Raw genomic sequence first — 14,036 nt, forward strand, 5'->3', positions numbered from 1 at the left:
TCCTAATTGCTGTGAAAAAGGGCCCGGAAGATACGGCTCCGGGCGTTGTGGTGCACTATTTTCTACAAGGAGTTCGACTGGAGCGCGCCAGTCTTGTGCCTCTTGAAACAAATGTCTAATTTAAAGGCATCACCCCACGAATCTCAGGTGGTACGGATTTCAGGTGGAGTATTCGTATACGAGGTCGTAGATTATGGGGACCGGGGTGGCTCCGCTTATCTCTCCCTGAATCACTGCAAGCAGCCGATCCCTGAATGCTGTTTTGAACGATGCCTTCTACTGCAGCGCACTACCCTTGCACGCGTAGCGTCCCTTAGTGCCTATCGGGGCAGTCCGAATTGATTTTCGACGAATCGCAGGGCAGGGCGGCGCAAGATAGAGCGTTGCAATAGGTGGCGTAAAAAAACAGCATTCTGGAGGTGGCTGTTTGCAGTGATGCAGGGAGAGATGAACGGAACTACCCCCGCCTCCATATCTAGACCCCGTATACGGATACTCTACCTGAAATCCACACTACCTCAGATTCGTGGTATGCTGCTTTTAAGTGCAACTTGATCACTTTCGTGACAAAAAAGTGAATGGATCATTTTTAAAGGGGATCACTACTGAGGTGTGTAGGTACTATACAAAATCGCGCTGTCATAGAATTCACATTACTGTCAATATTGACGTTTAACTTTAACGGCGGATGATCTTGCGTCCTTGAATATATTTGAGCATATCCTGTACAAGCACGAATAGATTCTGCAGATTCGTTGTCGTTCCACATTCTAAGAAACGTTAAGTCTCCTGAACTGACGCTCGATGCTAAGTTTCTTCTGGAAGCATCCACAAGGCCACTTGGATAAGGCAGTATGATAGCTTCTTCATAGTGTGATCATGAGAGCAAAGACGGTTTTGTGCGACTACTTTTGAGGGAGGGTTAAGATGCTCATGTGTTTCGTTCTTTGAAGCCGCATTCGACTCTCCTCACCGGGACCGTCTTTTCAAGGCACCCTGCTCCGATGGAGTACCATTAAAGTTTGTTCGGCTGCTTGGTGACATAAATCAACGAACAACTGCTGCAGTTCGAACACAAGCCGGATGTACAACACCGTTTCAGGTGGTAACTGGAGTAAGACAAGGGGCAGTGGCATTTCGCGGAAAGCAGTACGAAACTTCAACATGTTGTCAACGTTGTGTCGGAGCTGGCTGTATTCTATGGAGTACCTCTATGCCCTGGTATACGCAGGGAGAAGTGGGCCTCTTCGAAACTTCGAGCGCGAATTAGGGCGAACGGACAACCGATCGAACTCATCGATGACTTCTATTACCTGGGCTGTACGCTGAAGAACAACGGCGGCTACGAGAAAGATATTCAGCAAAGGTGGACTAAGGTCGTTTTTGCATTTAACTCCTTAACAAAATGGCTGTGTTAGACCCCTATCACCAATGAAGACAAGCTGAGAGTCTACTTATCTGGAATTCGCCCCCTCATTATGTACGGATCGGAGACTTGGGCAGCAGCAACTACGGTGATGGACAGGCTTGACTGATTGGAAAGAGAGCTGCTTAGACGGCTGCTTGGCGATTTTTGGGTCATTTTATGCCATAATCATGAGCTTTACGCGGAAATCGACGTGCTTTACCATCGAATGGGGCTTCGAAATCCACAAGAGTTCAATGTAGAGTCTCTGAATAACGCTGGCACACTTCAGTCACTCTCTTCACGACAAACACCTGATCAAACACACAATGATGCTAAAACGACATCAACGGGTACTAATGAACTGATCTTAATGGTATTATCAATGGGAAAGTTGTACAGGAAGGGTCTTACGACAGTCCCTTGTCTTACTCCAGTTTTCACTGCAAACGGTTGAATACATCCGGTTGGTGTTCGAGCAGCAGCAGCTGTTCTTTGGTTCATCTTCTCGATTAGACTAACAAAGTTTTGTGGAGCAGTATGGGTACAAAGCGCTTTAAAAAAGCAGCCTCAGTGAGACGTGTCGAAAGCGGCTTCAACGTCCAAAAACTAACAGCATAGGCTTCGAGTTTCTCTGCCACACATCGATTACTCTCCTGACTATGATCACCTGGTCAATCGTAGATCGACAAGGAAAAAGCTGAAGACTTGGTTCAATTCGGGTTGGTTTAGCCGCGATGTTTGATAAAGAGATCCAAGATGATCAAAAAACCTTGTACATTATACGTAGCAAAGATATTCCTCGGTAGTTGCTGGATCCCACGATGGAGATCTTGTGGATAGGGATTATGATATCGTGTCCTCACGAGTCAGTTATCCTTTCGTCTATCCATATTGAGCGGATGATCTTTGTCATTTATAGAATTCCAGATGAAGGAAGAGATTTCAGCATTTCTGCACCGATTCCACCGTCTTCTCCAGAACTGTCAATCACCGTCTCCCTTAAGCAGGCTAGAATCTCTAACGCAGTTGGTGGTTCCTTTCTGAGCACAATTCACATCGGTTGGTGGACATGTTCGAGTTTAGGGGCTGACGATTCTTGTTGGCTTAGCAAAGCGCTGAAATGCTCTCTACAAAGTGGTGCAGTTGCCACGCCACCGGCGATTCTGTTGGCCGTGTTGAGGCTAGATGAACACTCCACATTATGCCACTATGCTCTCTTAGTAGAGCATAAGGACTTCTCCGGTCCTTGCCTCCCATGCCTTTTCAAACTCCTCTCTTGAGGCCCACTCATTCTCACGATCCCGTTTCAGCTGGCGACGCAACTTTATCCTCGGACGTTTCTCCTGGCTCAGGTCGCCAGTAGTGTGGATGAATAGGATTTGTTCGTGGATCTTGTCTCTGCAGATGAAAAAGCAAACCTCTTCCTCACAATCAAAACTGGGAAAGAGTGGCGCTCTGACTCGAACATGGCGTTCCAGACAGCTCAAGCTTTTTGACTCCTGCATATAAACAGATGGCGTCGGTTATTCTTCTTAAGTGTGGAAACAATCCAAACGCATTGATTTCCTGTTCAAAACCCATCTTTGCGTTCCCATCAATTCCTACAATCACCGTTCACTTGATATCTTGGACTCCAGGGTCAATTAAGTCTTTATAAAAGGCGTTGTCGTCTCCAACGCTTTCCCCGTTAAAGTGGTGTGGTGGAGCTGAAACTTGATAGTTCTCATCTTTCGCTTGCGCTGCTCTTCAGGAATCAGAAGTTAACCTTTGCCACGTAAACGGATGGTGTCGACGATTCCCCTTGTGCGTGGAAGCGATGACGAGGCCCGTCTGTTCACCTTATTCGACCAGACGGGTCGACCTGCGTTTCGCTGACTGAATAATAGCACGTCGGTTTGTTGTTCAAATCCCATCTTCGCATTCCCTTCGACTCCAACAATGAGCACCTGCTGGTTAGTATATACATCAACGTATTCAATTCATAAAAGGGGTTTCTGTAATGGTTCTTTCCATATGTGCATGGGCACTTCCGATCGAAAGTTTACGTCCGCTGAGATCTCAAAGGCGCCTCTTGATGACGTTGAACCAAACTCCTCCACTAGGTATTTGTACTCGTTCCGTAAAGCTTCGTCGCGGCCTCCCACATTTTCCACGAGAATCGTCGCCAATGATGGTGCAGTTATCGATTTTGATGACGCGACGTCCTTTATTGCGTGTTTCCTGCGGTCTGGACAGAGTGGCTAGCTGAAGTTTCGTCGAAGGGAATCGACAGTTCAACGTTACAAAACGTTATATATATATATATATATATATATATATATATATATATATATATATATGTATATGTATATATATGTATATTTATATGTATATATATATATGTATGTATATATTGCTGCAGATTCCTTGTTCTCTCTTGGCATTTGACTTATGAGGGTACGAAATCTGAGGTTGTGCTGGACAACAGCGCCTTTTTGCAATGTTTTGGGGAACCTTGGGCCGTACACCATTGTTAATATGTTACTGTTACAATCTTACGAATGGATCTACTAGTCTTGGAGATTCGGTGCCTACAAACCCCTTTCTTCGAAAAAGCAAAGAAGAAAAACATAAGAAAGAAAGGAAAGACGTTCATGTTGTTGTTGTCGCTGCAGTAGTAGTTGTGGAAGTTGTAGTAGTTGTGGTTGTGGATGTCGTTGATGTCGTTGTGGTTGTCGTTCCTAAAGCTGCTGACGTAGTTGTGGTTGTCATTCCCAAATCTGCTGGCATAGTTGTGGTTGTGGTTGTAGTTGTAGTTGTAGTTGTTGTCGTTGTCGTTCCTAAACTTGCTCGTAGCAGTTCCAGTAGAACATCAAAATACCAGATTTAATCTTGGTGATTTTTTGCACATCAAAACATAAAAAGATACATTGGTCGACTACTTCTTTGTCTAAGAATTTATTTATTGATCTAATTTGCAACAGTAGTCGCTTCTTGTTACACATTCTTATATTAAAAAAGAACTCTGCAGAAGTCGAATATTTTCAAGAAGAATAGGTTTTTATGAGATTGTTCTATTGTATTAGTTGAATTTTCACTTTGTAATCATTTTTTCACTTCCAAAAAATCAAAATAAAAGAGTCATTCATGCACATTTGCGCAACGAAAAGCGTGAATGAACAACACTGTGCTGCACAACTACGAGGTTCTGCAGTGAAAGGATGACGTATAATGAGTTTGACTCAAAAACTCAAATTCATGGTGTGCAGGAACATTCCTCGAAAATTATGCTAAAAATTTGTAGTTTTCGTTTGTTCTTCTCACTTACATAGCAGAGTTGGTTGTGATTTACAAATTTAGAGAGTAGCAAGGTTTATTTTGTAAAGGAACTGTTAAGGCTCATTATCTAACAATTTATCTACCTACTGGAGATCTTTTAGAGTCTTCTTGGACAGCATTGAACACACGTATGCAGACATATTTTATATGAAAACATATATAACTTGTTCATTTATCTAGTCTTTAAACACAGATACAGATATGAATTATCACTGGCAGTGATAGATATTTTATCACCCAAGGTGTCAGCATCAAAAAATGTGGTGCGCTCTGATATAAGAGAACTGCTTTTGAAAGATCAATTACAAACGTTTGAAGTAAATTTCAACAGTTCAAAATTAAAGTTCAAAAAGATAATTTGCAGGAAGGAGTGGAAAGTAAGTCATGTTCCGATGTTCCAAAGTCGGTTGCAATTTTTGATTATAGAAGTTTTTGAGTGGCCTATTTTTCACCACCCCCCCGGGGAAGTGGCCTACATAGTAGGGTGTAACTTACCAATTCGTTATATTTGAATGAAGCTGTCTATTTTATAGAACTGCAGAAGAACTCTTTTCTTTAAACTGAATCAGCGGCAAACAATCAATTAAGAAGCGGAAAAGTTGTCGAAACAAAAAATAACAGAGGAGTGAAAACAGAAGTTAAGATATTGACTTTTGGAACCAAAAATTGTGCAACGACTCGTCTAAGTTGATGGTTGGCATAATTTTGCCGGATAAGCTATGTACCTTTTATTTGGAGCTCACTTTGGCGTAGATGATAACAAAGAATAACAGTAAAAGAAGAGTTTTCCCATATATTGTTGAAATGCTTTTTCTATGCATTAAATATTTCTGTTTTTTGCATAATGTTAATACATGGGTAGTCAAATATCTCTAAACTTTCTGAACCGTTTTTTTTATAGCCAGAAATATACAAGCTGGATTAATGTGCTTCGCTCATCAAAAATTCGGTAAAAATTGAAAAACAAAGGAAAGAGATGTAGAGAAAGCCAAATTTCTTTTACTCATGTTTCTGTTGTAAAATGTCCCTGCAATTCTCCACTTCAGTGAAGTCGGCAGCTTGTTTTACTTGTTTTTCTTGGGATCTTATATCCCTTGGAATTTCATTGAGACCTAGAGTGTTCATGAAAGTTTCACGCTGAAAGATGGTTAAATTGGTTTTGTTACACACAGTTCTGTCTCTAGAGATGAGCTTGAGCTTTTGCCTCCATAGTGCAATGAAACCATTAAGTTTGAAAAATGAGTCAGTTAGGGTAGAAAATTGTAAACAAAATCTTTGAAGTGTCGTAAATACAAAAAAAGCTGTATAACTGAGAGCTATACTGACATAGAACTACGGAAGTCAAGGAACAAAAAAGTATGTAAAATCTCTAAAATTTTACAGCTAGAATGGAAGGTATATATAGTGAAATACTATTGAGTTAGATTATTTTAAACCGTATATATTTTTAGGCTCCGTATGTGTGTATTTGCCTCTAAACAACGAGGTGTTTTGATATTGTTTAACTTGTCTCCCTTAAATGTTCAAAATCTTCGGAGAGTGATTTGAACTAAATCCTTACCCTGGTCTTCCGGTGAAATAGTAGCAATACATGTGTGAACGTAGAAATCTTTTGTCTTTAATATAGCAAAGATAAGAAAACAGGGAACTAAAGATGTCATCCACTATCCTTTTACTGAAAAGTGGGGAGTGGATAGACATAAATGTTCGAGTGAATGGACAGTCAATACTCGTGTGATGTTAAAATAGGGAAAGAGAGAGAGTAATCGCCTTTACTTGTGGATGTTGTGGATGTTATCGCAAAATTTAGGTCAGACGTGTCGTTACAGCTTACTACCCGATTTATGATTAACTCTAGAAAAGCGTGATGAATGCACGAACCTTTCTGATACTCCCGCTACTGGAGTTAATCACCGTAGATACCATTTTATTGTTCGTGTAATATATATTTTTATTGATTTATTTCTACTGATGACTTCAAGAACAAGACACAACATGAACCACATACATAATATTATTTTTTATCAGTATCGAAATTTAAACAATAGTAGGAGGGAATGTATTACTTCTAGACATATGTAATCCAGAAGATAACCTTCTCCTGTAGTGTGCCTCTCGTTCAGTGCAAATGTAGCCTCGGTAGAGAATGAGTGAGATCTTCGCCCATAATAAGAAAAGCAGAAGTAATACACCACCGGCCGCCATAAAAAACTCGCTGTTCGTAAGGGTTTCTGAATATATGGATTCTATTTCTAATTCTACACCGTGTTTTATGCTTAAAAAAAATCACAAGTAATTGCAGCATATTATCTTATCACTTGCATTATTGCAAATAAAAAATTAATCAATGATTTATTAGCTATGATCTAGCGTCTGACGTCAACATTGAGTTTAAAAAAACCACAAAATATATTGTGTAGATAATTCACACGCAATGTGAGAGAAATAGACACTCTTGTACAACTTTCACTTTTTAAGTAAGAAGGTGCACTGTGGAGAAATAAGAATCACGCTTCAACGTTCGTTTTCAATCAACGTTTTCTTCCTGTTACTTTGCGCAAAGTACCAAAATACTGCATGGCTTGTATTTTACGTGCTCTTACAAACCAGAGCTTATGAGGAAATAATTGCTTTTCAGGTTTGACTAGGTGTTAGCTGGTACATGTGTAGGCGTTCTCCGTCTGCGCTTCAGTGCATTATACTTGAATGTTTTGAAAACTTCGCCTCTGTAAATGAATTTTTTATAGGTTACTTCGAAGAGGTATGTACATATATAACATTTGATTTTTTAAAAACAACTCTGTTAGGTTGTGAATGCAAAAACTGCACTGTGCTTCTCACCTATTGGGCTCCTGTAGTGCACCAAATCAAACGCCGCTAACAGAGTCGCTATCCACCATACAATAACTAACAAACCAAGAGATGTCATAAAAATTAGCTGAAATAGTGCAGTTTCGAAATGAGGTAGAATCACCACTCTATAAATACTGATAACTATCATATATAGCTGCTGCTTGGTTCTGCCGTAGTTTTCTTGAAACACTTTTATCCTTTCACCTTTACTCTTCCAATTTTCATGAAATTGATGTGTTCGTAAGTTTTATTGTATTGTGATTGATTCGGCGTGACATAGTGTAGTCTTTTGAGTTGCAATAAACATAGCGTAGCGGAAGTCGAATAAGAAATGTTGCAGTTCTTCCTTTGAAGAATGTAGGGAAAAATTAATTATTTCAAATTATTTGGTTTGACAAGAAAAAAATCACATAAAAGTAGGAAAACCAAATCTTTTTAGTATCGTTAACGTCAGCAGTGATAGTGTAAATTATACAGCGATGAAAAATACGTTAAAACAAAGACCAATGGACCTTTTCGTGACGAGAACTTAAAATCATTCAATATTGGAGACTTCTGTCAATGTGATTGTCACTGATGATAGGAGTTGTCAAATGTTTGTCAGTGTTACGGTGGAGTCTCTTAAACAGGTTATGTTTCATTTGAGAAATTACGCTTGAGAAAACTAACTGTTTTCTACGCTTACATTTTGTTTAACGTGTTGGCGCTTTGCTCGACCGCCGGGTAACTCGGGCATTTGTGATCACATTCAAACAATCGACGATGATCCATTAAAAGTGTGACTTTCTCTAGAATTATACAAGGTATTCGGAACGCTGGAAATCTGCCTGGAAAGTTCAATATACTTCAAAGTTCCCTAATCTCCATAACCCCTTATGTGCAGGGTACGTCAAAATTACCAATACACAGCAAAGTGGCCGTATCAAACAAGAATGCCAGAATAATGGAAGGATTAAAGTGGGACAAAATTTGCTGCTTATATAGGAAACAAACTATTTATCACTATTTTCCTTTTTCAGCTGCGACAGAGGCCTTAAGAAGGAGGAGGAACTCAGCAACTTTAGCACGGAAGTAGAGCACATTCAGCTCTTCCCAGGTCTCCTAGAGCGATTTTTCAATGCACTGATGCTGCGTTGGGCTCTTTTACAGATTTTTGATTCCAACACACTCCAGAATGAGTAATCTAACGTATTCAAATCAGGAGAACATGGCGATAACTGCCTAAACAAGATGAAATTCGGGTACTTCTACACAAACCAAGTCTGGGCGGGGAGACAGTTGTGGGCTAGAGCTCCGTCTTGTTGGAAGGTCCATTGATGGGTATTAGAGTGAGTGAGTGAGTAAGCGAGCGAGTGCCCAAGGAAGCAGTTCGTTCTCCAATGAAACCAGATAATTGGTCAAGCAGAACATTCTCGATTTCTGAGGATTTTCTCGCGGACTTTCTTGGTAGCACTTGGGGTGAGCATGGATCGGTGGCTACCTCGTTCACAACGATTGTGTTCGTTTTGCATACAAGTGTTTGTGGAATTCGATGAAACGGTTCGATGCATAAAGAGTCATCTCATCCCCGACGTTGCTGAATCAAGAGTGCCGGAATGTCTCCCATGTGAAGCTCAGTGATGGAACAAAGATGACTTGATATGCTTAGTCATGCTAAAAAATAACCAGATAATTTGTGAAACTAGATTGTACGCATGACAATTAAGAAGTAAAACACACAAAATATGATTTATATAGCTGACGGCTGCCAATATCGATGAAACTTGCGCCGCGCGCTGTGCTTCAGTAAATTTGACGCATCCTGTATTATAGAGAAAATACCAACATCGTTCAAAATTACTCTTTCATACCAATGTTGCTCTTCTGTGATTCCAGCTTAGATTTTGGCACGTAAAGGTCTTAAAGGTCGAGTTACAACTACTTATTCTAGTTGAGATTCTTACATGCATAATTTGGACTACTAGGCACACTGATTCCATAAATGCGAATGACGAATCTTCAGGTAGCAATGCTTAGGACGAGTTTTGTATGCAGCATAGGAGTCGCCAACTTTGTGCCATTCGATTTCTTTTTACTTGTCGTCCATAGCGAAGAATATTTAGAAGCGTGGAAATTTTCTCGCTTCATTACTTCGAAGAAAACGGATTTGAATAATTAAAAAAAATCCCGACGATAACCGGCTTACCTGCTATTTTTTGAATGTTTCATTTGAGCAAGAACTCCGTTATGAAAGTGGATTCTAACAAGTATAATGCTACGCATGAACACTGTGCAGCACTGTCCGGACACCGTCGCTTGATCTTTTGTAGTCATAGAGATTTCAAAACACTTTTTATCATTAGATTCCTGTCTTTGAGATCTATCCGAAAACTGGTATTTCATCAGAACATGAAAAATAGCTGAAGGGAACCATATGAAAATGTTGATTTATTATTTTTTTTACACATTTCTGCGATTTTGGTTACTGTATGAAATTATAGTTTGCATTTCAAAGAACCTTTGTTACAAGAATACAACTTATTAATATAGCCAATGAAATCGCGATAGAGCACAATTACATCTGACCTTTTGAAACTATTATTGCAAGAAAACACTAAAAATATCCATTAGAATCCGACCCATTATTCTCAGTCTTTAAATTGGATATCTTTAATTTTTTTTTTGTAATTGGAAAGGATTAATTCTTAGGTTTTCTTAAACAAAATTATGCAATTTCCGCGTAATTTTGTTCTTTAACGGTATAGCTGTGACTGCAGATGGTGCTGGCCAGCTCTGGCTGAGGTTCGAAAATGACTGCTCCGCAGAGTCTCACACAAAATAAAGAATCTCGAATCGTTTTGAAAACGACATCATTAAACTCAATGCTGTGGAAAACTCAATTTCTTTGTTAATTAATAGTTGTTAATAAATAGTAGTTAGCAATAATAATATAAATAGTGATAGTTAATAACAGTTTATAAATAATAATAGTTAAATAATTAGAAGTTCCATAAGACCTAGTCGAAATTTCCAAATTCTTCCTTGCTACGGGAATTCTGACAGGACGGTGCTATAAGAAAGCAAAAAAATCCATTCATCTTCATAAACTGAAGTACATTATGTGTTTTAAGAGCTCTGTTTGAGTTCCTTCGGTTTGAAAGCTATTCTGGAGATTAGCAGTTGTGCAGAAACGAATGGTACTATGAAAAATGAGATTTTCATTTGCGCTGCTCTAGTATACGAACGAAGCTCGCCTCTCCATATGCAATACGAATCTCACAAAATCCAATTGCCAGTCAGATATAGCCGAGCTTAGTCGCGATTTTATTGGTTGTTTTGATAAAGTGTTATCGGAAGTGCTTTGACGTGATTTAGTTACAGCTAACTGTGTTGATCAATCCGTGGGGACGCGCTTACGCGTTCGTCTTTGCCTGAGAACCGTTTGAAGTTTATGAACACTCATGCAGCCTTTCAATGACTACCAGGAACTAGCCGGTGGCCAAGTCAGTGCTTTCATCATCCTAAGTTCGGTACCAATTTATCTACTCGGAGGGAGGAAAGGCTTCAGTGGAACTAGTCGGATGCGAACCATAGGGTCGATCGTCCAGTCGTCCAGCCTAGCATCTTTTCGGCTGCACTACACGCTCTGCTTCATTTTCCAATATTTTCATACCTATTTATTTTCAACAAAGGTTGAAATTAAAGACAAACTACAATTTTGCATAATAATCAGAATCGCATACATGATTTAGGTAAATAATAAGCCCACAATTTTACCTGGTTGCCTTCAGCAGTATTTTCTCATTCTGATGAAATATAAAAGTTCTCTCTGGAATTTCCTCTGGAAAATCTCTGGACACGTCAAAGGTGTAAAGTGTCAATTAGTGCTTTTTCTCAGATATTCGGCGGCATTTTGCTCCCTTTTCAGCAAAATGCCTGTTTTAAATAGATCTCAGGGAGTGGAACCTTATGACGTATACGTTATTCTGAAATTTACATCTTATGACAAGTTTAGAGCAAGCGGCGGTGGCCGACAGTGTCGCACAGTCAGTTCACTCACCGGCGGTTTTTCAATGTTCGTGCGCAGTATTGTAGATGATGATGATATCCAAGCAAGATGATATCCAAGCACAGTTGCCTGGATAATCTCTAAGGGCCTTGTGATTCCACTGTGGTCTTGTGATTGACTGGTCACCTCTAACAAGGGTTGCGAGAACACTCCTTTAGGTTACGTGTGAGTGTGTGTAACGCACCAGGAGCATAAGCATATAACAAAATTTTCGACTGAAACAATCATTGAAACATGCTAATTTAATAAATATATGAATGAATCCCTTAGTCCTCAAAATTGGATTATATTGCAAAAACGCTCAGCTCTGAAGTCGTTTTCCCATATCGTAAATATTTAAGATAGGCCTCAATACGGTAACAAATAATATATAACACACAAGCGAGAACAAGAAAATCCACTTAATATCTATCTTAGCTTTATTTCACCTGTTATTCAAAAAAGAGAAGGTCCTCAACCGAAGAAATGTACATGGTCGTGAAGGAATAGAAATTTTTTTTTCATCCGCTCAGATTTGTATACAGGGGCTTTTTTGTTTTTTCATCCACCTTGTAACAATAACAAAATTTGTGAAATATTTTCATGTAATACATAAGAATATGTGTCGCCATTGAATCTTTTCATTTCTTCGTACGTCTCTCTATCGCACCCATTCGGTCCCTCATCCCGATATTTCATGTACTCAGATATCCTAGTAATACTAGTCGAGTACTACTAGTAGTACTGGTGTAAAGACTCACCTGTAGTGTTAAAAATGGGACAAGAAGAGGTGGATTTCGCCTTATTATTCCAATAAAGTATAAAAGTGTGATGCACCCGTGGAAGGAGAATACGCCTGAACGGGAGCAACGTTTTGATTTAATATGAGCCAAACTAGTTTTAAAAATTGTAGAAGAGATATTGTTTATAATATAAATAATAGGAGAAAAGAATAAAGAAAAGAATAGAATCAACATACAAGTAAAAATAGCAGCTATTGCATTTCCTCCTCTTGAATATGAATACTCGTAAACTGCTAAGGCAAATTCGCACAATGAAATCGTTAGTGACAAACTGGAGCAAATAAACTGAAAAATCAAACACTTAAATATAAAGGGAGCATTTCTGAAGCATTGTTTTTCTCCTGCTCCAGCACTGTTTTCAAGAACGAGGAATGTTGTGCACTAAATTAAATTGAAAATTGCCTTGTTCTTATCCTATTCGAAAGTTTTTTGATGAGCTCAAAAATACAGAAAATTGTTTGTCGATGACATCAACAAATCAACAGTTGCAATGCACATATGAATGCTGAGCAAATCTCTAGTTTTTTAAATTAATTGATTTATTTAAACATTTATGAAGGGTAAATTATGAGGCGTTCCCGCATACAAATAATTACTAAATTCCAAACGTCGCTAAAGATACGTTTGTTTACCCTGGTAATGTGAGGATTCATCGCTTGACGTGGATCCAGAAACAAAAAAAAAGTTGAGACACGCTACGAAAAATTATGCGGAACTTGGTGAGTTAGAAGAAAATTGTTGAGATTGTTTGAACTCATATGGAGTTGGAAAATCATTACAAGTGATTTTTAGTAGCAGGAAAGTTACTTTGTTGAAAAGCCGATGGTTCAAAGTTCACGCAAATGTTTTTTACCTATAATTTTCTTCAACTGTTAGCTTGCCGATTAAGCTCAAATCAGTTGCTCTTTCATAAATATCGGAACCATCTTTTGATTGGTCACAGCATTTCAAGCACGGACTTCAGGAAATTAACGTCATTTAGAATTTCTTTGGTATTAAAGGCTTTGATTAGAGGAATTTCCATAGAGAAATAATTCAGAATTTTTTCAATTCTTAATGAGAATTATCGAATTTTCACAGTTTGCACAAACCGGGGGAGATATTAGATTTGATTATTATATAGTCAATGAGTAATTTTTGAGAAAAACTTTCGATTTTTTGTGAAATCATGTGAAGCATGAATGCAGCGTGTGGGTGCAACCTTTACCGAAAAATAACCAGTGAATTACGTTTTCTTAGACAATCAGTTAGACTTTGATAATCTCACGAAACATATTGATAGTAGTTCTAAATGCAAGTAATAGATTAAACTAGAACAAATAACAGAAGTGGAAAAGTTCGGAGCAAAAACAGAAGTATTTCCACAAGAAAAGTCGTTGTATTGGAAAAATAATATGAGACTCACCCTGAGAGTGGGTTTATACTGTTTACATCCATGTTCGTAGGTGCGGAACATGAAAGAACAGGCGTCCTTTAAATGGCTGGCGAACGCGAGTTTTCAGCGTAGACCGGAAAGCAGAGAAAGCAGTGTGCGGCTTGCGACGAGTTCGCTCAAACTCGCACATTAACACGCGTCAGCTGTTGATAGCCCTGTTTTATACGGAAATGTTCCCCAGTAAGCAAGTTT

At 38.9% G+C, this 14,036-nt stretch overlaps 4 protein-coding genes across 4 annotated transcripts; 2 read left to right on the top strand and 2 right to left on the bottom strand.

Annotated features, from left to right (window-relative positions):
• Positions 1 to 2,229: 2,229 nt before the first annotated feature.
• On the top strand, positions 2,230 to 2,688 carry RB195_021556 (uncharacterized protein; the record flags this gene model as incomplete). Its single annotated transcript, XM_064208362.1, has 1 exon — positions 2,230 to 2,688. One exon carries the CDS (start codon positions 2,230 to 2,232, stop codon positions 2,686 to 2,688), a length of 459 nt encoding a protein of 152 aa, XP_064064243.1.
• Positions 2,626 to 3,321, bottom strand: RB195_021557 (uncharacterized protein; the record flags this gene model as incomplete). Its single annotated transcript, XM_064208363.1, has 3 exons — positions 2,626 to 2,806; positions 3,027 to 3,114; positions 3,174 to 3,321. The coding sequence occupies 3 exons, from the start codon at positions 3,319 to 3,321 to the stop codon at positions 2,626 to 2,628; spliced, it is 417 nt and encodes a 138-aa protein (XP_064064244.1).
• A 566-nt stretch (positions 3,322 to 3,887) lies between these two features.
• RB195_021558 (uncharacterized protein) lies at positions 3,888 to 4,277 on the top strand (the record flags this gene model as incomplete). The annotated part of the gene is made up of 1 exon (XM_064208364.1): positions 3,888 to 4,277. The coding sequence occupies one exon, from the start codon at positions 3,888 to 3,890 to the stop codon at positions 4,275 to 4,277; it is 390 nt and encodes a 129-aa protein (XP_064064245.1).
• A 2,486-nt stretch (positions 4,278 to 6,763) lies between these two features.
• RB195_021559 (uncharacterized protein) lies at positions 6,764 to 13,865 on the bottom strand (the record flags this gene model as incomplete). The annotated part of the gene is made up of 5 exons (XM_064208365.1): positions 6,764 to 6,957; positions 7,568 to 7,664; positions 12,368 to 12,462; positions 12,586 to 12,694; positions 13,815 to 13,865. 5 exons carry the CDS (start codon positions 13,863 to 13,865, stop codon positions 6,764 to 6,766), a joined length of 546 nt encoding a protein of 181 aa, XP_064064246.1.
• Positions 13,866 to 14,036: the final 171 nt, after the last annotated feature.

Source organism: Necator americanus, chromosome X, assembly GCF_031761385.1.
Source record: "Necator americanus strain Aroian chromosome X, whole genome shotgun sequence".
NCBI lineage: Eukaryota > Metazoa > Nematoda > Chromadorea > Rhabditida > Ancylostomatidae > Necator > Necator americanus.